At 34.6% G+C, this 27,227-nt stretch overlaps 1 protein-coding gene across 1 annotated transcript in view; it reads left to right on the top strand.

Annotated features, from left to right (window-relative positions):
• LRP1B (LDL receptor related protein 1B) overlaps positions 1-27,227 on the top strand; it is a 1,457,254-nt gene that overhangs the window by 1,175,398 nt on the left and 254,629 nt on the right. Inside the window, exons 44-47 of the mRNA XM_063085362.1 lie at positions 13,759-13,951; positions 14,668-14,793; positions 18,572-18,700; positions 21,949-22,068. Of these exons, the coding sequence (XP_062941432.1) occupies positions 13,759-13,951; positions 14,668-14,793; positions 18,572-18,700; positions 21,949-22,068 (568 nt within the window). The remainder of the gene's footprint in view (positions 1-13,758; positions 13,952-14,667; positions 14,794-18,571; positions 18,701-21,948; positions 22,069-27,227) is intronic.

Raw genomic sequence — 27,227 nt, 5'->3', positions numbered from 1 at the left:
GCCAGCAGCCATCAACATCAGGGCAAGACCTTCCACCAGCAAAAAGATTATAATTTGCTGAAGGCCCAAATAATTGTTAGCAGTTTTTAACAACGAAGAATTTTTTTAATTAAGGTTTGTACATTGTTTTTTTGAAAACATACTACTGTTGCACACTTAATAGCTACAGTATAGTATAAACATAACTTTTAAATGCACTGGGAAACCAAAAAAATTCATGTGACTCGCTTTATTACTGTATTCACTTTATTGTGGTGGTCCAGAACTAAACCTGCAATATCTCTGAGGCATGCCTGTACATACCAAAAAAAGGCTTTTGGAACATTCATAGAATTGTGCAACCATCATAACAATCAATTTTAGAATATTTTAGTCACACTAAAAAGCAACCCTGCACCTTTTAACCATCAATCCCCAATCCCTCATTCCCCCAGTCTTTGGCAACCACAAAATCAACTTCCTTATGTGTATGGATTTACCTATTCTGGACACTTCTTATAAACAGAATTATAAAATATGGGGTCCTTTATGATTGGCTTCTTTCATTTATCATTATGTTTTCAAGGTTAATTCATATTGTAGTATGCGTCAGTACTTTATTTTTATTGCTGAATAATATTTCATTGTGTGGATATACCACATTTCACTTATGCTATCACTAGGTGATGAACACCTGAGATGTTTCCACTTTTGGCTATTATGAATACTGCTGCTATAAATATTTATGTAAAAATTTTAGTGTGGACATGTATTTTCACTTCTCTTGGGTGGACCTAGAGTTGTATAGAAACTATGTTTAACCATTTGAGACATTGTTAGACTGCTCTTCAAAGTAACCGCACACCATTGTACATTCCCACAAGTAGTGTATGAAGATTTCTCCACGTCTTTGCCAACACGTGTTATTTTCTGTTTTTTTTTTTTTTTTATGATAGCCATCCTAACAGGTGTGAGGTGGTATCTCATTGTTGTTTTGACTTGCATTTCACTGATGGCTAACCACTTTATTATTTCATTCAACAAATATTTATCAATTGCCTACTATGCGTCAGATGCTATTCTTGGTGTTTAGGATTCATCAGTGAACAAACAGGTAAAGATCTCTACTCTCAGGGAGCTTATGTTCTAGCATGGGAAGATATATAACGAGCCATAAAAGTCATGAGTATAAAGTAGAGTAGAATAAGGGAATAGAGTGTGATATAGTAAAGAGAGGTGGGTTGTAGCAGTAAACTCAAAATAAGCCTCTCTCACTGAAAAAGTGATATTTGAGCAAAATCTTGAATGGGCAAGCTATTTGACCATGTGCACATTTTGGAGAAGAGTTTCTCAGGCATTGAGAATAGCCTATGTGAAGACCTTATGCATTAGTCTGTTTCTGTTGTTTATAGCAAAATACACAGAACTGGGTAATTTAGAAAGAAAAACAAAATTTATTGCATACAGTTTCTGAGGCTGGGAAGTCCTAAGTCCATCTGGTGGTGGTTACAGTGACACAGGGGTCTCACATTTCAAGGTGGTAGAAGAAGAAAGAGCAGAGACAGATAGCTCCTCGTGCTCTCTCCTCAGAACCATGCCCCTGACCCCCATTATTAATCCAGTCACTATGGCATGGTACTACAATCTAATCACCTCTTTGAGACCCCACCTTTCAATTACCATAATAGGATTTCCCACCCTCAACAGTTAACTGTGGGGATCAAGCCTCTGTAAGGTTGTTGGGGGGCTTCCAGTCTACAGCACCTTATATATGCTTGATACATTTAAGGCATAGACAGGAAGCCACTGTAGCTAGAATAGAAAGAACAAGTAAACATGGGGGAGAATAGTAGGTGATAATTTCAAAGAGATAATAGGGGTCTGGTCATATACAGCACTTTAAACCATTTTAAGTATTTTGGGGGCTCTTGAAAAAGATTAGATATGCAGTCACTCAAATATACATGTAGGAAGGATGTCACTTTTTTTCACCTTGTTTTTACTTTTGTATTATTGTTAAAGTTTGGTTTTGAATTTCTGCTTCATTGATAGTCTTCTAATGAATAAGATGAATTTTAAATTGAGATGTTTCTAAAGCAAGTTTCTTCATTTTTAGGACTATAAGTAATCAGACTTAATGACAGTGCTAACTTTTTGCAATTCTAAAAATAAACAGCATTTTAAAAAATGTCTAATGAACAGGTATACCTTCGACTTGATGATTTCCATTCCTCTGGGTATATTCCCAACAGTGGGATAGCTGGGTCGTATGGTAGATCTATCTGCAATTGTTTGAGGAACCTCCATACCATTTTCCATAGAGGCTGCACCATTTTGCAGTCCCACCAACAATGTATGAGAATTCCTTTTTCTCCGCAGCCTCGCCAGCATTTATCGTTCATAGTCTTTTGGATTTTAGCCATCCTAACTGGGGTTAGATGGTATCTCAATGTGGTTTTGATTTGCATTTCCCGGATGCTGAGTGATGTTGAGCATTTTTTCATATGTCTGTTGGTCATTTGTATATCTTCCTTAGAGAGATGCCTACTTAGCTCTTTTGCCCATTTTTTAATTGGGTTGCTTGTTTTCTTCTTTTTAAGAAACTGATGAGTATTTGCTTTTAAGGAAGGAAACTGTGAGTCTGAGAGTTAAAGATGAGCAGGAATGTGTACCTAATTATTTTGCTTGTTAAAAATGAGTGAAAACTCATTTTGCATGAAAATCATACATACATCATTGATTGAAAAGGATGATATTACCATATACTAATGAAAACTCAAACACATTTTTAATAACTCACCTTGCCACCATTACATATACATGTTCTAAATATTTCGATATTTATTAAAGTGAACCTGGGGAAGTTTGGAGACACATATAAAATGTAATGCTATGGTTAAGTAGACATTTTGGATATAACCTCCAATCACAAACCTTTTGTCATTTCACTAAAGTAAAATTTTAAAAACTAATTATTTTTTAAAATTGTTTGGCCAGCCATCATGAGAGCATTCAATTCTGTTTCAAACAGATGTAGGGAAAAAGATATTTCTTTTCTCACCCATTGCTAGCTTTATGGCTGAAACCCCTGCAACAAAAGAGAGATTAGTAAGAGAAAAAGCATGCACATTTATTTAACATAAGTTCTGTGTGATACAGGGGCCTTCAGAAATGAAGACCCAAGAAACAAGGAAATCTGCGTATTTTTTATGCTAAATTTGATGGAGAAGTGGATAGTTGTGGAGAAAAATTATTGGAGGACAAATATTACTATTATCAAATGATAATAAACTGGGGAGAACTTAGCAAGGCCTCTTTGCTCAGATTTTCCTCTGTGTCCCTGTGTGACATTCCTTTCCTGTGTATATAAAGTACATACTTCTATAAAGTAGTATGAGCTACTTCAAAAAAAGGGCTAGAGAATTATTTATAGACTGCTTTGGGGAGAAGTTTGGGAAAAGGTCAGAGTGGCCTTCATGTTTCCGCTGTATTCTCAGATGCCAAGCTGCTATATTTTGGTGTAGTGTGTCCTGAACCACATCAGGGCATCCTCCCTCCCTCCCTCACATATAAATAAAACAAACAAAAATCCTTGATTTCTAGAAGTGTAAATCTTGTAACTGGTTTGCATAACTTCATCTACTCGTAGCAGTTGTGGGTCTAATACTGAAGGTAAATAGGAGCTTTAGGACAGCCAGTGTCCATGTCATATGACTTGCTTGATTAAATCACTACTTTCTTTAAATCTTAATTCAAAGTTGGTAAATAGGCATGATAACCTTTGTAACACTTAGTAGAACTTCTCATCAGCATGCCAGCAAAAATATAATATGTAACTCAAAGGTTTTACCAAAGTGAACATTAGTTTTAATTCTAAGCATGGGTTTGATGATGCAGCATTTCAGAAATTGAAAAATCTTTACATTTACAAAGAAAGATATGTTCTAAAACTTTGTTTTTAAGTTGACTTTTATAGTTTGCAACACTTTTCAAAATAGGAATAATATTCAAAGAGAATTTAATATTTTAAACCTACCTATATAAGCTTATTTAACTCCCATAGCATCTATATAAAAATAATTATTGATAACATTTAGTCTATATATCTAAGCTTACTATGTTACCATGCTAAATGTTTTATAAATATTTTCTAACATTTTCCAAAATTCCATGATAAATATTATTACTACTATATAATAATAAGAGATATTGCTAGATAAGAACCCAGATTTTCTAACTGCAGAGCCCATGCTAATAGTCCTAGGCTGTACTTTCTTTTCAAATGTATTAAGTGGCAAATTAGTTTCTTTCTGACCTTTCCCTGGACACACACACACACACACACACACACACACACACACACGCTCTGAGAAACACATTCATGCACACATATAAATGCAAGACAGTTTTTAACTTCTTACAATTTAGGATCTAAAATAATATTTGACTTACGTCTGACATCCTATGAACCTCAATTTGAAAGATTAAGACTGGCATTTAAGTATGGTGTGGACATATGAGGTTTTAATTTAATTTATACTCCTTTGACTACCTCTTCACTTTTTCTACCAAAATATTAAAAAGACAGGAGAATTGTATTTAGACATGATCTAGAAAGTAACATTATTGAAATATTTATTGAAAGTATGAGTGTAATCCTGAAAATATTATGTCCATAGTTCTTCAGTAAAACACAAATATTGGTAAAACTATTTTACAAAGAAAAGATTTTGTCTTTGTGTATATAAGCAAATAAAGCAAAAAACAGAGTTAGAAGTCCACATATATGTACCTTAAAAAAAGAAGCAGCAGCAAAAGAGATAAACCTGTATAGCAAAGTGGTTTTTTTTAATCACTCATTTATTCGCTATTCTATCAATGCATGCTTACTGAATGTTAAATGTGTTCTAAGCACTTGGATTACAAAAATGAAAAGGTATGATTTGTGGTTTCAAATATTTCATTCTTGCCAGGGAGATAAATAAAATAAAAGCTCTTATTATGTCCTCTGATTAGTGTTACAATAAACGTGTGTAAAAACCGTTCTGGATGTTCCGAGGAAGAAATCATTTTGCCTTGAGCAGTAGGGAAAGGGTTCCCAAAGGAAGTCATTCTTGAGTTGGGTCCCACAGTGAACATGTTTGGAAAGAATTCAAAGAATATACTCACTGAAGAGTATATTCATTTCTTAAAATAGTTTACTCTTTATTGATAAAATCAGCTTATGAATCTCAAACTGTCTAAATGTACCTAATTCAGAATTTTGGATAAGCTGTAACTTTAATAGCTATAATCACACATGAAGGCAAGGAAATAAAAACATGAAAACTTGCCCAAATTCCATTTAAGAGTGACTATACATTTTGGGAATCTCACAGTTTATATTTTTTCATGTTAGTCCTCAGCGTGATCTAAGGGGATATTTTACCCTTTCTTTTCCCTTGGAAAGGGAGCAGAGCTGAGTCACTGACTTTTAACTATCTCATTTTACAGATTAGGAGACTGAGTCACCAAGAAGCCAAAAGGGTTATCTACGGAAAAATAATAAGTCTTAGAATAGGGTTCTTTCAACTACTCTCTGGCATACCTTCCACACTCCTCCTTCTGTCGTCTTCCCCCAGGAGTTTTACTTATGTGGTGACTGGCTCCCTTGTCTCTGGCTTCTGGTTCAATTAGGCCAATAGAGAGATCAGAAGGAGATTGTTTAGAATTACAGGAATTCATTCTCTGATATCTCTCTCTAAGGGTCTGTAGAGAGACCCTTTTTTACAAAGGCTGGTAGCTCTTCTCAAGATGTCTTTCTTCTGAGTTCTGGAAACCACACCATCCCGTTGTCCTTTCAGGCCGAAGTTGTGTGTGTGTGTGTGTGTGTGTGTGTGTGTGTGTGTGTGTGTGTGTGTGTGTGTGTGTGTGTGTGTGTGTGTGTTTTATTTTTTAAGTGCACAGTAGGCACAATAGAGGACTCTCTTAGATATTTGCTTTGAATGTTGTTCTTTTAAATTCGGTTACACACTAATGGCACTTAGGCATTTTGTATTTGTTCTTCAAAATCCCTAAGGCAAGTTAAATAAGTCATCTATTCTTATATTAAATATATCTCAGTTTTAAGTTACTGATTTCCCACATCTCCAAGGCTAAAGTAACTGCAGCTTTTTTTTTTTTTTTTTTCCAATCTGTAACATTCTGTCATGCCCAGCCATGGCAGGAGCCAAGTTGTCATTTCTCATGATGATCATCTATGATCTTGTCAGCAAGGCAATCAGTTGGGGTGTTTGGGAAGTCTCCCATTTGCCTGGATCTTAAATTGTTTGATTTAACATTTAGCATCTGGGTGTTGAAAATATGTTGTCTGGCTTATAAAACTGAATATTTTTGTATTCCTTGATTGGTTCGAATGCTTCAACCAGTAAGGCACCGGTAAAGTTCCAAGATGCAAAAGCCATTTAACTAATGACTATGAATTCCTGACACATAAATTTGAAGTCTATGTGGCACCTACAAGAAACCAATTTAATTGTCTATGAAGGTACATGTGAGATTAACAGACTGTGTCAAGAAATACACTTTCTGAATTAACATGAATTATTATTTTGAAACATGAACCTATCTATAGGCTCAAGGTGAAGGTGCCTCAAATACACCATAATGGTGTATTACTGTACAACATGGTAGAGTTATACAATTCATGATGACAAAACTTCTGCACTGTAAATAGAGATGTTGATTAAGCTTGCAAAGTGCAGAATTTGCAAACTATTGATAAAAGTGTTTTAACAAGGAGATAGGAACATGTAAGTTAGTGGATTTCACCTTTCTGTTCCACATGCAATTTTAAACAGAAATGAGTTGACTATAATTAGCTTTGTTCTTGGTAGAATCTATTGTACTCTACAAAGGTAACATGCATAGGTATAGACTGAATTTAATATTGCTTCCCCCCTTCTCTGTGTCAGCAGAAATAGAACAGTAAAATACTAGACTTGATCAGTGTTAAAATTAGTAAAGGTTGTTATAATGGACTTTTGGTGACAGTATAGAAGAACTTTCATTTTTATAAGACTATCCATAAAAACAACTATTTTTTAACATCTAACCATTAAAATTTTTATTCTTAGTGATCTAATAGTGTTTATTAGGTATCTACTTTGTCTAAAATACAATACTGAGGAAATCAAAGAAATTACTGTAGTTCCTAACTTGAAGGAACATAGATTTAATTATAAAGATAACATATAGGGCCGAGCCCGTGGCGCACTCGGTAGAGTGCGGCGCTGGGAGCCCAGCAGTGCTCCCGCCGCGGGTTCGGATCCTATATAGGAATGACCGGTGCACTCACTGGCTGAGTGCCCGTCACGAAAACGACAAAAAATAAATAAATAAATAAATAAAGATAACATATATATCTGCTAGTTAGAGTTTTCTGATTTTTACCACCAAGGTAAAAATCAATATATAAAAATTAATTCAGATATTGGGTGCTTTGAGTCTGAAATAGTCTCACATCACTTAGTATACCTGTGGCCTTGGGTTAATTATGCTAGGGGTCTTCAAAATGTTCATGGAAACATTTGAGTTATCTTTTAATTCAGTTTTTCCTTGAACTTCTGAAAGTCACCTCGTATAACCTCGTTAAGCTTCAATCCTCATCAGTAAAATGTGGTTTAAAATAATATCTACCATATAGGTTAGTGTGAAGATTAAATTATGCATTATACATGTAATACATACACATCATATACATCGTAAGCATTTATGAAATGTTAGCTCTAATTGGTGATTTAAAAAATGGTAAAAAGATCAACAAATGGAGGAATGAATGTAATTCTGTGGATTCTGGTAAAAAGTTAGTTAGGGAGTCCTTCATTTGTAAATATTGCTTGGATAACTGTGTTCTGCTTTCTTGCTCAAAATATCAAAAGTCCTTTGGACAAATGCCATTGATCTTGACAGGTCTCCCTGCAACTCTTTTTGTTCTTAACTAATCTAGTCACAATACCAGAGGCAGAATAATCTTTAAAATTGCAAACCAATAATGACATTAACCAGCTTAAAAAACATTAACAGCTGACCACTATTTAAAAAAAAAAAAAAAACAGACTCACAATCTTGGCCTATGGGAAGGAAGGTCCTACATGTCCATCTTTCCTGCCTTCTCCACCGGGCTCATTATGGGATCTTCTCCCCAGGTGCCTGAGAGACAGTCACGCTCACGTAGCCTTTGTGTTTCTCTGCATTTCATGCTCGCTCTTGCTCTTGGCTTGTGCACCATGTATTCCCGCTGCCAAAAGCCCTTCCTTCCCCATCCCCCTCCTGCTTGCTTATTCATCCTTCCCTTCCTCAGGACAATCTTCCCAGATGGAACACCAGAGCAGTTATCATTTTCTGCACTCTCATAGCAAGCAATCTGTCCTTCCTCATGCTGATATTTTAAAAATATTTATTGAAATTTAAAACAGATATAAATCTCAAAGTTTGGCTTTTCTGAGAGGGAGGAGTAAAATTATCTCAGTCAGCTTGAGCTGCTATAACAAAATACTATAGACTGAGTAGTTTTTTTCTCATAGTTCTGGAGGCTGGGAAACCTGAGACCAAGGTGCCAGCATGGTGTGGTTCTAATGAGAGCCCTCTTCCTGGCTCTCAGACAGCTGCCTCTTGCTGTATCTTCACAGGCAAAAAAAGAGATAACTTTTATCACTCTCTCTTCTTATAAGGACACTGATTCCATCATGGAGACCCCATCTTCATGAGCTCATCATAACCTAATTACCTCCGGAAGACCCCTATCTCCAAGTACAATCCCACTTCAACATATGAATTTGGGAGCGGGGTGGGACATAAATGTTCAGTTCATAATATTATTACAGGTGATCTTTTATAGTCATGAAATATTGACTAGGAAATAACATGCTATTTCTAAATAAATACAAATGAGGAATATTAAATTTAACCTGTACATTTACTAGGTATTAGCAGTCTTTTCAGGTTACCAATAGAATGAAAAATGCATTTTAGCATTAGTTTTCCAATGCTCTAGTGTGTGTGTGTGTGTGTGTGTGTGTGTGTGTGTGTGTGTGTGTGTGTATGTTCTGAGGAATGGAAGTGATATAAAAATCACCACTATACAGCAGTGTGCCCTGCTCTTGCATTGATTAAATTTTTCTAAGCATAGGAGAACATAATGAAGTACTCTCTTGTCATTTCGTAAATAAGATGTTCTAATATATTACAGATCAAGAGAGGCATTCTCTTTTTTTCTTTAAAAAGGTTGAAGTTTGGGGACAGTTTTTTTTTTAAGTTAAAATTTTCTTTTACTCATAACTCAGGAACTTTGGAGTGCTTGTGTGCCCGTCGCTTTGAGTCTAGAGCTCTTCCCCCTGTGAAGGAAAGACAAGGAACCTGGAAAAGTCATCTGTCTAGAAGTGGGTAACGAAGTGAAGTGGGAAGTGGAGAAGACAGATGGAGAAAGTCCCCAATCTGATGTCAAAATACTCCTATAGTGTTGTAATTTTCAAACCAGATTTTTAAAAGCTTTTTAACGCAGCTGGACCAGAGGGCAGCCATTGGGCAAGTGCACTGCCAAAGCCTCAAAACTCAGAACACTTAAGCTATGGCTGATGCTTGGTCCCTGCTTAATGCCTAGATTGGAGAATTAAGGCAGCCACCAGTTCTCCATGATCTCTGTATGAATTTGGGGAACTAATGGGAAACACAAGAGCCATTGAAATTGTCTTTGAGAGCAAGTAGCAAATGCACACTTAGCGTGTTGTCAACTATTTCAATTACTGAGATGCACCAGATGCCAGGTAGGGAAAAAAAAAAAAAAATCAGTGACAGTAAAAATTGTATTTGTATTTTGTTCCCTTTCACTCTTCTGTATGTTGCTACTCAACTTCCTAATACCATTTTTCTCCTCTGTTCCCACACATACGTTGCAATCAGAAAGCTGTAATCAGTGGGAGAGACAGGCCATAGCGGGCTTAGACTATTTTGTCTGGCAGCAGAAGTCCCATCAACTCACTTTTCAGTGAATACAAAAGAAGTATAAATTTGTAAAGTGAAAAAGTAATTTTAATTATTCTTAATTCAAAACGGTGAATGATTATATCTGTGGGTTAAGATTATTACTTTATTTTATTTTATTCTTTTCTATATGTTTTAATTCTTTCTTATCCAAAGTGGGTGCCAACCTGGGAGCTTGTTAGAAATGCAAAATCTCAGATTACATCCCTGACTGAGTGAATCCGAATCTGAATTTTAACAAAATCTCAAGGAGATTTATAGACATGTTGAAGCTTTAGAAATATTGCTCTGTAGAACAGAAATTAATTGTATACCCAGAAAAAAATTGAATTAATTGTTTTATTAAAGGGTAATTAGCAGTTGACTTGGAATGAGTGAGGCAGGGTTTTGGGAAATCAAATCAGGAAGATAACATTGTTAATTACCTCGTAATAATTAATAGTTGAATATAGGCTGGGAGAGAGAGATGGGACTTTTAAGTTGCAATATTCCCCAAATTATCTGTTTTTTCCAAAGTATGTCAATCTTATTAGTCTGTAAATGCTTTCATCCTAGAGTATATTAAACTCTAAAAAGGGAATACATGGCACAAAGAAGGGGTTGGGATTTGGAGACAGGATAATAAAATGGTTAACAATGTCAACACTGGGTGTCATTGCCCCTAAATTTTCTCTTACATATAGAGATTATATCTTCCCCACTGTTCATTAGTAAAACATTTATATTGGTAACTGGCATATGAAAAGCTTTTCGTAAATATTTTCTATTATAATTTGGAGTTAAACCTTATATTAATTTCCAGCTCCTACATTGACTAGGTGTATCACTTTTGGCAAGTTGCAAAATCTCTCCAAGCCTGAGCTTCTCTGTACAGACATAAAGTTGACAATAATCTCTGCCTTGTGGAATGATTTTAAGGATGAAATGAAGTACTGTTTATAAGTACTTACCAAAGTGCCTTTTATAATTATTTCTCTTATGGGCTTGAATTATTATGTATATTTAATCTGCATTTAATTTTCCAAACACTTATTTCTTCATGACCATTTCTAAGTAGTCATCATTCCTGAAGAATTCCTTTTTCCTTTCCTTCTTTTGCTTTCTTTTTTCTGATTACAGTAAACTACAGAAAAGGAAACCAGTGTGCATTATGCTCGGAAATTTAATACTGAGGCCATAAAATCAAATATATGTATTTATTTCTACAGAAATATTCATATGTAGATTTCTTAACTTGATTTTGAAATAAGTATAATTACTTTAAAATTACTCTGTAGGCAAAAATCACAAAAGTTAAAAATAAATTTAGCTCTGACAGCTCAATTAAACAAATACAAACACATACATAATTTTAAAATTTTAATACATTTCCACACATATACTTGAAACAATCCCATGAAGTTCTTGAAGCAGATTTTGGTTAGCACCATCTTAAATTCAAAAAAGTGAAACATCTTCCCCAAATCCACTCTACTAAAGAATGATCAAGCTGCCTTTTGAATGTAGGCATTTTGAAGTCCAGTCCTATGCCCTTTCTATTACACCATAGTGAAATTTCTACAAAATTCTTCCATTTCAGATTCCCTAAAATGCCAGCGGAGATGTATTTTTTTTTCGATGACATACAATTTGTCAATTTCAAGAAAAATGACATTTTAACAGTATTGAATCTTCTAATCCATGAATCTCTTTATTTAGGTTTATGTTCATTTCTCTCAGCAATGTTTTTAGGTACATATTTTTTCATATTTATTTCTAAGTATTTCATATTTGTTGCTGCTGTTGTAAACATTTTTTTATTCTAATTTCCAATTGTTAAGTGCTAGTATGTAGAAATACAATTGATTTTTTTACAGCAATCTTGTGTTCTGCAACCTTAAAATTTAATTTATTAGTTCCAGCAGCTTTTCATGTATGTGTGTGTATGTAGATTCTATTAAAGTTTTTATGTAGAGAATTTTGTCATCTGCAAATAAATATAGTTTGACCTTTTTATTTTTTTCAATATGGATGCTTTTTATGTTCCTTTTCTGGCTTCTCCAAAATAATGTTAAGTAGAAGTAGTGAGAGTGATCATTTCTGTCTTTTTCCTGGTTTTATTTCTTTTCCTATTTTTATTCTGAGTTTTTGTCAGGAATGGACACTATATCTCATCAAATATTTTTTCTGCATTTACTGAGACAGTCATATGAGTTTTCTTCTTTAGTCTGCTAATACTGTGAATTACACTGATTGACTTTTTAATGTTAAATCAATTTGTATTCCTGGGATAAACCCCATTTTATCATGATGTATTATCAATTTTATTGATCTCAAAGAACTTGTTTTTAGATTCATTGATTTTTCTCTGTGGCTTTTCTCTTTTCTATTTCTTTGATTTTTCTTCTGGTCTTTAGTTTTTTCCTTTCTTTGTGTTGAGTTTAATTTATTGTTTTTCTAGTTTCTTAAGGTGAGGACAGAAGTCAATTATTTCAGAATTTTCTTTTTCATCTTTTTTTTTCATAGTAGTTTAGTAGTATAAGTTTTTATATTCCCATAAAAATTCCTGAGCTTCTTTCTGGGAGACAGTTAACCTACTTGGAAACAGTTTGATCCTTTCATATCTTGCTTTTCAGATTTGTCAGACAGGACTAGACCAGTGTTTAGTCTAGGATTAATTATTCCCCACTGCTAATGCAAGACCCTTCCAAGTACGCTACTCAGTGTCCCATGAGTTAAAAGATTTTTGAGTCTGGTTTGTATTAAAAGGCATGATTCCTGGACTCATGTGAACTTTGGGATTCTTCTCTCCAATCATGTGCAGTGGCTCCTTCCCCTACCTGGAGGTGTGGCTTCATACACAAATGCATGCACTTTTCTGTACTTGACCGAATGCTCTAGGAAGACCGTCTGCCCGTATTTACAGTTCTGTCTCTGTTGAGTTCTCTTCTGTGACACTCTGCTCTGTGAGGTCTAGCCACATTGTCCTCCCATAACTCTCAGATCCCATAACTTTCATTCAGGGAGTTGTCTAGGTTCTGTTTGGCTTCCTCCATGCTGTGCTGCCACCTGCACTCTCTCTCTGGCTGTGCACTGTGGCGGTCCATGGGACACACCTCATTTATTTCTTTTCACTCAGGAATCACTGCCCTTCCTTACCTAATGTCCAATGCATTGAAAAACCTTGTTGCATATATTATGTTCAGTTGTTTTAGTTGGGAAGGTAAATCTAGTCCCTTTTACCACGTCTTAATCTGAGTGGAAGTGTGGGCTTTTACTTTTAAACTTTCATTGTCAGACATGTCCATCCAGTTTAATGACTCACACTCTAAGTTTCCTGAAGAAAGAAACTTGGATCTTATGGTTCTTTATTTTTCACATAGAGTTCTGGGAACTTATTAAGGGTCTGCTATATATCTGGTGATTTCTTAATAGAGATTATTAAATGTTGGTAATCTTAATTACTCTCATATTTTTGGCTTGGTGATTTTGGTTTATAATAGTGAAATAATGCAGTCGTTTGTACAAATTGAATGTTAAATAGAAGCGTACTTAAAATGTTAAGTAAACATTGGAAACACTGGAGATGATTAGAACATTTTAAATAAACTGTAAAGCATATTATGATAATCCATTTCGTGAAATGTTATTTTCATTTGGTGATTTCTATTGGTTAAATCCAACTAATTTAATCCCTTATTTTTTGAGGCAAAAAATGGATGTAAATATATGAATACCTTTATCTTCATTGTAAAAGTATGATATATTAATTTATTCCAGGTGATTGTGAAATCTGGGCCAGGGACTTTCCTCAGTCTGGCTGTTTATGACAATTATATCTTCTGGTCAGACTGGGGGAGAAGAGCTATCCTGCGTTCCAACAAGTACACAGGAGGAGATACAAAAATTCTTCGTTCTGATATTCCACATCAACCAATGGGAATCATAGCTGTTGCCAATGACACCAATAGCTGTAAGTTACAATAGAAACCAAATTTTTTTCCTAATTGTATAATAAGTAATCTCTCAAAAATATATCTGTGTTTTCTAGTAGTACTTAGTTTGGTTTTCTTTTCTATTTTAAAAAATGCTTTCTTTTTATTTTTCGCTTTTTTTTAACTATGTGTAGATTTTGTTTTCTTATAGTTCTTAGGGACAGTGTTCAGGACTTGACTCTTTTCTATATTGAAATTATCTGAAATGTTTAAAGAAACTTTTGTAGCACTTAATTTATCACAGGGAAATAATTCATTTTTAATTATTTGTTTCTGTAATTCTATTCCATTCTCTCTCACTCTTCATATCTTCGAACTTTCAAATCAGGCTGTTTCCATGAAGATGTTACTTCTTGTTAAATAAATCTTGCATCTGGGTTTAAAAATTCTTCAGTCATTGGAGTACCTACACAATTGCAGTTTGCAGTATCAATGTGGTTTCTAGTAGACCTAGTTCGTTTGATGCCATGGTATCCCTGATGAGTGGGATAGAAAGATGTAGTGATTTGTGTTACATATTTTTTTTAAATGTATTTCTCTTTAAGAATGTTTGGAATTTCAAAAATCCTGAATGTTTCTTGTTTATGAGATATCTTTGACAGATTCAGCCAGCCTAACATTTATTATTAATCTATGACTAACACAGAATAAGAATGCGATACAAATTGTTACCAAGAAAGCCTCTTCATTGCAGGTGAACTTTCTCCATGTGCATTATTGAATGGAGGTTGTCACGACCTGTGCCTTTTAACACCTAATGGGAGAGTGAATTGTTCCTGCCGGGGAGACCGAATATTGCTAGATGACAACAGATGTGTGAGTAAGTAAAGAGAACTGAGTTGTAATGTGACACATCTGCTCAAAATGACACACACATACCTTGAAATTGTTTTAGTGTATTAATAAAATTGCACTCTCTTCCAATATTAGAAGCTCGGTTGGTTTCTCTCTCTCTCTTAAAAAGAACTTTGTTTACCACTCTACTTAGTTATAGTGCCGTGTGCTAGATAATGATAACCAAAACGGTGACAAGTATACCCCCTCGATTGTGGGCTGGAAGGTGCTGGGGCTAGCTAGAGGAGAACCTGAACACAGTGATCATCTGAAAACTCCTAGTCATGACTTTGTGAATTCAGTCAATAGCAAAATTAATTAAAACGGAAATAAACCAGGCGGTAGATCAGTAGCCTTGCAGTAAAACCACTCACAGTCCATCACAGTATGTAAATGCGAGAGAATGGCTCATGCAGCTTATTTGTAATCATTTCCAAACTGTTAATTAAGAATGTAACATTGCAGCCTTGCGTGATGTTTATACCTCCCAAAGGCATTACAGTCTTTAATTAGTGCCATTACAATATACACTTATTAACAGCTAGGTTTGCAGAACTGTTTCCAAAATAAATAAGGGTTCAAGTGTTCCAATATCGCCATGAAAAATTAGCAAGTAACCTAAAAAAGGTTAATTTCCCTTTAACATTAAGACCGTTCGTGTATAAGAAAGGTGGAAAAGAGAAATATATCTTGTTAAAAATTGTGAACTCACTCCCAGGTTGTGTCAATTTTTGACATTTGTTTTCTCCCCTCATTTGCATCCTCATCTCATATCTTTTCATCTTAGAAAATTAGCAGAACTAGATATGTCTACGTTATAAAAATAAGTATTTTTCATCCCCATCTTCAGTCTTCTTTTGTTCTTTATCCAACAGGAGGATTTTACCTTCTCTTTACTTTAATACAAGCACTTTGGCATAATTTTCTTTACCTTGAAAACAATTGCACCTAATACAATAACACAGACATATCTTCTCACTTTGCAAATTGATACCACAACCCGAAAGGGCACCTCTTAACGAAATGGGTAAAAGTTTTATTTAAGACTGTGCCAAAACAAATGAGAGAATGATGCAATTGTTCGGTGAATTTAAATGCAGATAGCCAATTTCAATAATCTGGGCCATAAATTCCCATATTTCTTTGTCACCTAACACTTCCCTGAATTGCTCAGGCAATTGCTTAAACTCTCTCTTTCAGTTTGCCTTTGTGGCTTCAGCTGTAATGGTCTGGATCTGATGCCATCTGTAAGCCTGGAGTGTTAGCCATGCATTAGAATCACTCATGTTCCTTTCACAGGTCACTACAGGCCGGTAGTAAAGCAAAGCCTTTAGTCAAAACATCAAGGCTTATTTGTATACAGTGGAGGCCTGTCTCTGCTGCAAAATAGATCAGATACAACTGTCCCTACTAAGCCACCTGCTTCTCTCTATTGCTGAGAGGGAATGAATCAGACAGAAAACTATCATTTTAAACAATCACAGTTGTATTCACATGGAACCGTAGAGTAATACTGAATTTCTCAGAGCTAAGGCAAGCTGTTATAAAGGCAGACTGTATCCATTGTGCACTCATATTGAAATCCTGTGGTCCAGCAGAGAGATTGGAAAGTAAACTCTTGGCTTTTTCTTGTCAAATCCATCTTTGGGAAATGAGAATTTTTCTGGCATATTTGTTTCTGGCATATTTGTGTCCACATCTGAATCAGTACACCCAGAACTGTTCATGCTGATGGAAACATTAAAGGGATGAGAGGCCATTTGCTAACACCTACCTGAGGGCAAGGAAGAGAAAACCACTTTTGTCATAACTGTCGACAAAAAGATTAGGCAGTTCCATTCTACACAACATTGCTAACCATATCATCATTCATAATAGAAATAAGAATAGCAAATATAATTAGATAAAGTAATTGCTGTGTAAGAGAATGAGAGGACAGCTGAACGACATTGTTGTTTCTCGAAGGAAGCAGAAAACACTCCATACTATTTCATCAAATGAAAACACCTGAGCAAGAATTGTGCTCATACAATATTTATTTTTGCATCATGTAAAAAAAAGTTATCTGTTAATAATTTTTGTTTTTTCCCCAAAGACATCATGATTATAAAACACTAATATGGCACTTTTTATCATAACAATTAATTTTTCATTGGAAATGAGAAAGTAAATAGGATCTATTAAAATAAATGAAATAAGCCGGGAATGTCAATAGACTTTCAGTAAGTGGCTGTATTTTATTCAATTCATGATCTAAAATGATTGTATTCTGTAATATTAGCACCCTTATTAATACATGTTTCTTTAAATTTAATAATAGTTTTTGGCTTTAAATTCTTTGTTACCCTCTCTAAAATGATATTCTACCTTAGCTACTGACTGACCAGTGAAGTTTGGACTGCACAAAGAAAAAAATTATCTTTGCAAAGAGTTACCATCATTGAAATAGTTAAATTATAATTCTTAGATAAACAGGTAGATAGATATTCTGATATAATTAGTTACATTCTATGGATAACAAGACTGGAAACTTCAAATAGTATTAGTGTCTGTTTAATTGAATATTCCTGAAATAAAGCTCAAAAAAGAAATTGATAGTAAATTGTCAAATTAAGCTACGTTTCCTGTGTTAGCAGAGATAAATTAATTCTACTTACCTCTAACATAATTTTAATACAACTGGATTTCAATGCACAATTATTCAGAAGCAATGAAATGAGTACATGCAAGCAGACAGCATATCCAGAAAACTAGATTTCAAAAGTTTGCTAGTAAACCTATTATTTAAGAATTAAGTCTATATTTCCTAATAGACAGTCTTCAAAACAGGGTCATATACTGGTATTCCAGGGATGAAACTCAGCTGTAGAAGAGATTTTTTGCACTTTGTAGCTGTTGGCTTGTTCTTCTAATTAGGGCAAACCATATTTAAAAACTCAGACTCTTAGTGTCTTAGCAAAATCTTTAGATTTTTAAAATGGGACCGTATGGCTGTGGTCAGTTGGAGTTCATAGCATCAGGTGTGCATTCTTTCTGGTTTAGCACTGTCCTCCACCAGCTCATCCTGCATATTCCTGTGCATTTCAGGAGTAGGTGCTGGCCACGTGTGGCAGGAAGAGATGGTCTTTTCCCTGGTACCTCCATACCTGGATTCAGCAAGAGGCTAATGAGGATGACTTTAACAATTCCAGTACTTCTGAATGATAGCATTTACTACTGAGGTTTCATCAGAAGGTGGTTGGGAGGAGGAACAGATTAGAAGTGGGGACAAGTAGAGACCATTCATTTGACTGAGATGACTTCACACCAAGCATTTAAAAATGGGTACTCAAAGAATATGCAATTGACTCCAATAAGAAAATACAAAAACATTCTGAGTATGTATAGTGTTCGTTTGGCTCTTTTTTAAAATTTATTTTTAATATAGACTACTAGTGTAGATGCATAAATATAGTTATCCAAATTTAAGCTACTCTTTTCCTCCACACAGTCACCAAATAATTAACAAAATACACAAATAGGCATAAAAGAAAAATAAAGTCATACAACTCCCAAAAAATTTACAAAAGGAGGGTGAGAAAAACAACAAAAAGTGTTTTTCTAAATTTTTTATTAAAAAATGTCATAAGCCATTGTCCTTTAATTTTATATTTAGTTAAATTTTAGTTTATTTTTATAATCAAAATTAAGAAAAATAATTTTAATGGCATCAAAAAATGTTTGTATTACACAAAAATGTTGACTTTTTTTTTTTTTGCTTTCAGCTAAAAATTCCTCCTGCAACATTTATTCAGAGTTTGAGTGTGGAAATGGTGAGTGCATTGACTACCAGCTCACCTGTGATGGCATTCCTCATTGTAAGGACAAATCAGATGAAAAACTGCTCTACTGTGGTAAGTGTCCTATATGTGATTTGCTCATTTCGGAGAGAAGATTCTTTTCATAGTTTTTGGTTTGTTTCCATTTGTCTTATGTGGATGATATCTTTAATGTCTGTCATTAACGTGTAGATCTAAGGCAATTGACTTGGCTTTGCTTGTGTTAAAATGAGGCACTTTATTTCCTATTCAGTAACTGTAATATTCATTAAAGAATTTCCTTATGGTTTTCCATCCACAAAATGCAAACTAAAACAATATAGGAGCCTGCCTTTTGAACTACCTAGTTATTCAACTTTAGCAACAAGTTTTAGGCTTATATTTCTTAAAATATAATCTAGAAATACCAGCGATTTGTGGGTATTGCAGGCTTACTGTGCAGCAGAGATCCATCATCAGTCACTAGCATGGTGTTGGGTGGGTATCAAAGTCTTGTTCACTCTATTTCTGTATCTAGCATTAGCATAGGGGCTAGTGTCCTTTGGTACAAAGGCCAATTGCTTTAGCCATGGTCTCCACCAAGCATGGAATTCGACCAGCTGTATTTCTTTTGGTGACACCAAGTAATAGACAACCTCTACGTCTCCCTTGGGAGTAGAGATTGGCTTTTCTACCCTAATAAGTAACTATAATTTGCCTTCATTGCAACAATATTTTTCATGGAAATTTGTCTTTGTACAATCGTTAGTAAGTACTGTACAATTGATCCAGGTTATTTTTATTTTTATTTTATTTTTTATTATTATTTTTTTTAAAGATGACGGGTAAGGGGATCTTAACCCTTGACTTGGTGTTGGTAGCACCACACTCTCCCAAGTGAGCAAACTGGTCATCCCTAGATAGGGATCCAAACCCGTGGCCTTGGAGTTATCAGCACCACACTCTCCTGAGTGAGCCACGGGCTGGCCCCAGATCCAGGTTATTTTTAAATTGGTGTGATTTAATATTTACCCTACAAATCCAATAGCATTGGGATGGTATGCTATGCAAAATTTAGGAATATGGAATTGCTATATTTCATTTTTACTTTTCTCCTTTGTTCTGTTATTCAGGTAATAATTATACCTAAATAATCAAACAAAAGTTAAAATGAGGAAGATGAATTTTGGGAAATCCACAGGCAGTCTTCTTACCCTTTTATGTTATAGAATAGCACACCCTCAGTTAAAATGATAATCAATTATGCTTTGTCCATGATTGATCTTTAACCAAAATCTTAGGGAATTTACCTTGAATAATGTATGGCTATATCCTGTGCATTATGAAAATATTAAAGCATAAAAATAATTATAATAATCAGCTTACAGATATGCATTTACTATGAATTGGCTTAAGAATGTATTTCACATTATTTTTATCTTCATAGCAGCCAAATAATATTCGTGTAGTGGAGTTGGCAAGCTTTTTTCTATAAAGGTTCAGCTAGTAAATATGTTAGGTTTTGTGGGCCATACATGCCCTCTGTCACATATCCTCTATTTATTTATCTATGTATTTATTTATTTTACAATACTTTAAAAATGTAAAAATTATGGCGGTGAAAAGGGAACTCTTATCCACTGTTGGTGGGAATGTAAGTTAGCATAGCCATTATGTAAAACAGTATAGAGGTTCATCAAAAAACTAAAAATAGAATACCATATGATGCAGAAATCCCTCTGCTGGACATTTATCCAAAGGAAAGGAAATCAGTGTACTGAAGAGAAATCTGCATTCTGATGTTATTGTAGCACTACTCATGATAGTCAAGACATGGAATCAACCTAAATGTCCATCAAAAGATGATTGGATAAAGAAAATGTGTTATATATACAGAATGGAATACTATTCACCCATAAAAAAAGAATGATATCCTGTCATTTGCAGCAACATGTTTGGTCCTGAAAGACATTATGTTAAGTAAAATAAACCAAGCACAGAAAGATAAATACTGCATGTTCTCACTCATATGTGGGACCTAAAAAAAGTTGAGCTCATGGAAGTAGAGAGTAGAATTGTGATTACTAGAGTCTGGGAAGGGTAGGGAGGAATGGAGGAACAGGAAGAGGTTGGCTAACTGATACAAATTTACAGCTAGATAGGAAGAATAAATTCTAGAATTCTATAGTAGTACTAGTAGTACTACATCTATAATCAACATCAATTTATTGTGTATTTTAAAATGGCTAGAAGAGAGGAGTTCAAATGTTCTCAACACAAAGAAGTGATAAATGCTTGTGATGATGGACATGCTAATTACTCTGATTTGAACATTGCATATTGTATACATGTATCGAATTATAACTCTGTACCCTATAAATATGTATAATTATCACATCAACTAAAAAATAATAATACAAACAAACAAAAAAATCTCTTGAGTATAAAAAGAAAAAACAACCATTCTTAGCTGAAAAGCCATACAAAAACAGGCTCAAGGGCTCAAGGCTAGATTCAGCCTGTGAGAAATAGTTTGCCAACCCAAGGTGTAGAGCATAGTCTTTGGAGTCACACGTGGGGTTAGTCAAATCTTTGTTCCCACATCTATTAGTGTGTGACACATGTGAGCAATATGACTTCTCTATGTTTCAGTGTCCTAATACAAAACAACTAGCTTTAACAGTGATTGAGAGCATTAAATAAGCAAGTGTATATTGACGTGTACTCAATACAGAGCCTGACTTAAAGTCAGTGTTCAGTAAATGGCAGCTATTATTGCAAGTGGTAGCTTCTGCCCCAAATCAGAGAATATCAAGAGACTTTCATTATCAGAAGGCAATTATTCACATTGTAGGAAATTCTTTACACAATTTTAAGATAAATTTATTGATATGTAGATGGCTTTTTGATACGTTAATTCAAGAATGTATGTTTTGCTACTTTTAAAAATTTTCTTGTAAAATCCTTACTGAAACAGAGAAGGTAAGAGATGAAAGTTGGAGTGTTTTTGTTACTTTTGAGGTAGGCATTTATTGTTTCAGAAATGAGTATATGGTATGTTTATTTCTGTGCTACTTGACAGAAGTGCCAGAAACAATGTGAGTATAACCTGAAGAGATCTCCAGGTATGAATCATTGAAGTTAAAACACTAAATCAAAATGGGTCTTTCTTGAATGAACTACTCCTTGATAATACAAGAATATTCTAATTCAGAGCTTTTATAACACACAGCACTTGTTTTACAGATCCACAATCCAGTTATGAATAACGTCTTATTTGTGATTTTCATTTTGTAAAAGTATTACTATATGACCTTCACTTATGAGATTCTTCTATTTATAAGAAAACAGAAGCTGTCGAAGAGGTTTCAAGCCCTGTGACAATCGTCGTTGCGTTCCTCATGGCAGGTTATGTGATGGTGAAAATGACTGTGGAGACAACTCGGATGAATTAGACTGTAAAGGTAAATATTTGTCGCATCAGCCTAGGATATTGTTATTCTAAGTGTTTCTTAAATTTTTCCAGAGTTTGTTCCTGAGAGAACTATGGTATAAACATCTAATAACACCTTTGAGCCACACTTTGGTAAATGCTTTTGGAGTTAATTGAAAATTATGAACATAGTCTCTATTTCTTTTTTCTACTCTTTTACTTACTTTAAAACTCTCACTTTTTCATCTCCTGTTCTACCCCTCTGTTTTTTTTTTTTTTTTTGGACATTTCTACCAGAATGTGTCATACTGCATATACTGCTCCAAAAATGTTCCCTTTATTCCTTAGTTTTCTGTTTTACCCATGATCGCACTTTTTCTAACCACTGGACAGGTAATTTTGGTCTTATTTTTACTCCTCCTTCCAATGTGAGGGTACTTCAAAAAGTTTGGGGAAAAATAGTATTGAAAGATAATACAAATCTTTCCATGAACTTTTTGAGTACCCTTGCATCACTTGCATATCCAATCACCAGCAAATCTTCCAACTCTTTTAAAATATCTTCCATGTCAATATACCTTAAGCCTGGATTAGCAGAGTATCTCTTTAACTGGCTTCCCTGCCTGTACTTTTCCCAATTCATCCCCATGTTGTTAGTCAAGCTAATACTGTCTAACATTTTCCCACAGTGACTGCGCAGGTACAGACCATCAAACCAGACTACCTGGCTTAAAACCTCCACCCCAACACTTACTGTCTAAATCTTATTGCCTATAAAAGACCTTTAACAAATCTGTGTCTCAGTATCCCAAACTGTAAGATAGTAAAATTAATAAATTAATATTAAATAAGGTTAGAACAGTACTTGCCATATAGTAAATGCTATGTAAGCATTTGCCCTTTAAAAAAAAAAAAAAAAAAAATCACTGCCCTGATAAAGAACCACTGATGGAGTACTAATGTTTGTTGAATAAATGAAGAGTTTTCTAGTCTGACATTTAAGGTCTTCTCAAATCTGGACTCAACAAATATTTCCAAAGCAATTTCCCTTTAAAAGTCTTTCCATTCATCAAACACACTTTATTGAATGCAATGCATTAAGGGCTCAGACACAAAATTAATGAGACCCGTGCCTTCTCTCAAGGAGTTCAAATTCTAAGTGAAAGATAGTCATGTAAACAGATGAAGATGTATGTTAGGTGCTGTGGTCACGTATATCAGAATATGCAGAACACGGTTTTTTTTTGGCTTGGAAGTATCCTCAAAAGTTTTATAAACTAGATTAAATTTAAGCGGAGTGTTAAAGTAGGTATAAAGTGAAGTGATTGAAACAGAGATAATTTCAAGTAGAAGGATTAACATTGAAAACTGCAAGTAATTTGATATAGTTAGAGCCAGATTGCATATAGGGGAGTGGTTAAAAAGAAAACAGAGAGAGCTAAGTCAGAAGAAGGAGCCAGGGCTTGATTTTTTTGTGCTGTGTTGGGGAACTCGTACTTTATCTTCTAGTCACCAGAAAGTCACCGAGGTTTAAAGCAGGCCAAATGTCAAATTTACATTTCAGAAAAGAAAAGAAAAAACTATGATTGTGTGAATGAAAACTGTAATTTGCGATTGGAAAGACAAAACAGGAGGCTGCTACAACAGCCAAAGCTAAGAAAATAAAAGGAGGAAGAAAGAGTTTGCATGATTTTAAAAGGTAACATAAGAAAAGGTTTTCTTTGGTAATAAACATAGAGAAAGCATGAGAAAGAACAGAGGAGTTTTGTGTGTGGGGGGGGGTTGACATATTTTGAAATTATTTGTTTTCATTTTATTTATTTATTTTTGTGGGCCTTATGTTTGGGTGGGGTTAAGATAATAATAGTTTGCATTCTGAGGTTGGAGCACTTGAAAACATCTGAATGAAGCTTTTCCAAAGGCAGGTAGACAGATGGAGGTCTGAGCTTAGATAGTACACTTGGACCAGAAGTATTGATCTGGGACTCGTTAAGGAGAGAATACTCTGGGTGTATGAAGTAACGGTTGCTTTAGGGGGATGTATCAAAATTACTTGTTGAAATGAGAAATTAAAGACCTTAATATAAAAAGAAGTAGACCACCATAATAGAAGGATCCTCATAAAAAATTACTTTCTCAAGAAAAAAAGGATTATTCAGCATGTTAAGGTGTTACAGAGAGGGCAGGAGGGCAGGCATGGACTGAAGTATCCCTCATACTTGGCAAGTAGAAGATATTATTACCTTCACGACAGTCTATTCAGTGGAATGGCAGAGGAGGCCAGATCACATTGTGCTGAGGCAGAAAATGGATTCACAGGAAAGACAGTGAATGTAGACAGTTTTTAGAGAAGATTGATGGTAAAGAAAAAGCATGAAGTACAGTTGTGATGAGAAGGCTTTGCAGAATTAAGAGTGCAGAATGTGTGCAAATTATTTTGTAGCTTTATGGAAGGTTGGGAATTTACTCTGCCATCTTAGACTGTATGACTTTAGGCAAACACTTTAGTAGATTGTCATCTAAGGACACTGTAATTTAGGACACTGTAGTTTGATGTACAATGTAGCCAAATACATTTGCAATTTAAGTCACCTATTATTTCATGTTATCTATGGAACAATAAAAATGGTAAAATGTGATATGATACTGTGAGTAGGTGGAGGGAAAAAGTAAGAATTTGGAAGAAATGAAGAAAGAAAACTCGAAAAGACCAAGAAATGAGTATGTTCTATCAGTTATCTGCAAGCAGGAGAGGAGACTGTAATAAAAGCATTAAGCCAGGATAAAGATAAAAATAGCAAGCTAGAAAGTGTAGGAACTGAACCAAAAATATAGCAAGTAGATTTTACAACAAAATTTATCAAAAGGTACCATGGGAAATTAATAAGTTACTATGGGTTTTCATAGAAAATGAAAGTTTCTTTTCAAAAGTGGTAAATAAGTTAGTAAGTGTTTTGGGTTTATGAAATATAGTACCTCATACAAGGTAGGTGTTTATTAAATTCTTAGGTGGCTGGTTGAGGCAGGAAGTCTTCAAAAAATATATAAATAGATTTTATTCTGCCTAATGATATCAATACCAGCTGCTGAAAAACAATACAAATAACTCAGAATATATTATTTTCTCTTTTTTTAGTATAAACTCTTGATTTCTGTGTTATAACTACTTCAGCTATATTCTTGGGCACAGAACAATGCATTTGTGAATCGGGCCTCTGTCATAACCTTTCTTTTGTGATAATAATAGTTTAAAATTATAGCAGCTGGATATCTTAAAAATAAACAAACCAAACTTATGCCTTAAAATTCTTCCTGTATAATGCAAAGTATTCAAAAATAAAATTGCTCATAGAAACACAAGCAGATACTTTATAACTTACTAGAAGTTAGAGGATTTAATTAAATGGACTAGCTCCTTTGGGATAAACAAATGAGTAGCTTTTTAGATAAAAAGCTATTCATCTCTTTTAGGTTTAATTTTTCTTTCATCTTAAGTTTGCTTATATAGTGTCTTTGTAGGACACCTTTCAAGCCATAGAGGGAAAACTTTCCTGGGTCCATTTCCCATAAGCCAGGCTGTGTCATAAGGCAGTGATTTCAGTGTGTATCCACCAAACATCTCTCCCTTACAGCACATAGAAGATGATAAAGGCATACATAAGGGAGTAGGGAGAAAGGAAAAGGGTTCTGTCTCCAAGCATTTTCTCTCAGTTATTCCTCCTTTTTTTCTATAGTAAGTACAACATGAGTATGTGGTTCTTATTGCATGTATATGCACACACGCACGTCACCTATTACTTTTGAATCAAAAACACCCAAAGTATACAAAAAATTAATGTGATCAGAAGTCAATAAATACTGGGAGATTTTGACAGGCTGTGGTGAGAGACTGTGGTAGAGCCATCTATAAATTATTTGAAGTTTAACTTAGATGTCAACAGTAATTATTACCTTTTTTTAAAAATTCCCCAAGGGCAGGGAGTATATTTGCAGAGTGGAAATGGATGTTACAAGGACTTATTTTTGGTTTCTTCTGTTTTTGGAGGAAAAGAGAAATTCCAAATCCTCATCAATCTTTTATTTTCCCTTTATAGGTATTCCTTTCATGACTGAGAGCTTTAGATGTCAGACTACCTGGGGAGGGGGCTATGAGGCGTTGTTCACAAAGTTTGTCATTTTGTATTCCTCGTCTGGGTGTGTGACAGGATGAGTGAATAGATTTGGGGAGACTGTATACCTCCTTCCGTCTTGAGATGAGTATAGATTGTTCCCCTTGGGAAGTACATGAACTTTCTTAGGCCACTGGAATGCCTGTAGGTAGACTGGCGAGCTAGTAGTTCTGAGGCTACCTAAAGAAGAGGAAGCTGGTGTTTCTTTTTTCCTAAGTTCACAGCAAAACTTTGAAAGATTCCGCAAACAATAAGCTATAAGAAAAGGACAAACTTGGCTGGAGAAGAAATCATCATTCCTTCTGCATTTGCATACCTTCAGAATCTAAGCAGTAAATTAAATTATTAAGTAAAAGATGTGGTTTGAAAGCAAACCGGAGAGAGATATGATAGCAAATTGAATGCCTTTGTTTTTTTTCCCCTTGTCGGTACCCTCCCTTTGCTACAGGTTGTGTATTTACAAGAACCACAGAAAGCCCGATAGATTTTACATCTTTCATACCTCATTAAATATTGTTACTGGCATGGTAAAAAGAAAGTAAAGAATAGGACAATTTGAGAAAGTATATGAAGGAGAAAGTGGTTTTACTTTCTCTTTTGCTGCTGTGTTTGATCCACAATCCCTGTCAGATGTCACTCCTTTGTAGTGTCTCATTGCTATTCCTGATATGGCTGTGCTGTGTTTTCACTCACATTTTGTAGTCTTACTTTTTCTTTTGGACTATCTGGAGGGAAAAGTCTATTATTTCTCACTTAGCTTATCTTTATTTGGACTACATTATTTTCTTTTCTCTCTTTCTCAAGACTTTTAGCCTGAGGAAAAAATCTTCAGAAAACTTTCATATTCCCTTGACAAATCAGAGATTCCCACAAAAATCACATTAAGGGAGAAACAAATTCCAGTACTTGACTGACCAAAACAAAGCAAGGAAAGGATATAGTTGAGACAACTGGAAGGAAAAGGTTTTGGCAGAAGAGGCATTTTTTTGTTTACATAATGAAGATCCTGCTATTTTCATGG

Source organism: Cynocephalus volans, chromosome 1 (genome assembly GCF_027409185.1).
Source record: "Cynocephalus volans isolate mCynVol1 chromosome 1, mCynVol1.pri, whole genome shotgun sequence".
Lineage (NCBI taxonomy): Eukaryota > Metazoa > Chordata > Mammalia > Dermoptera > Cynocephalidae > Cynocephalus > Cynocephalus volans.
This window is presented reverse-complemented; position numbering and strand designations above follow the sequence as displayed.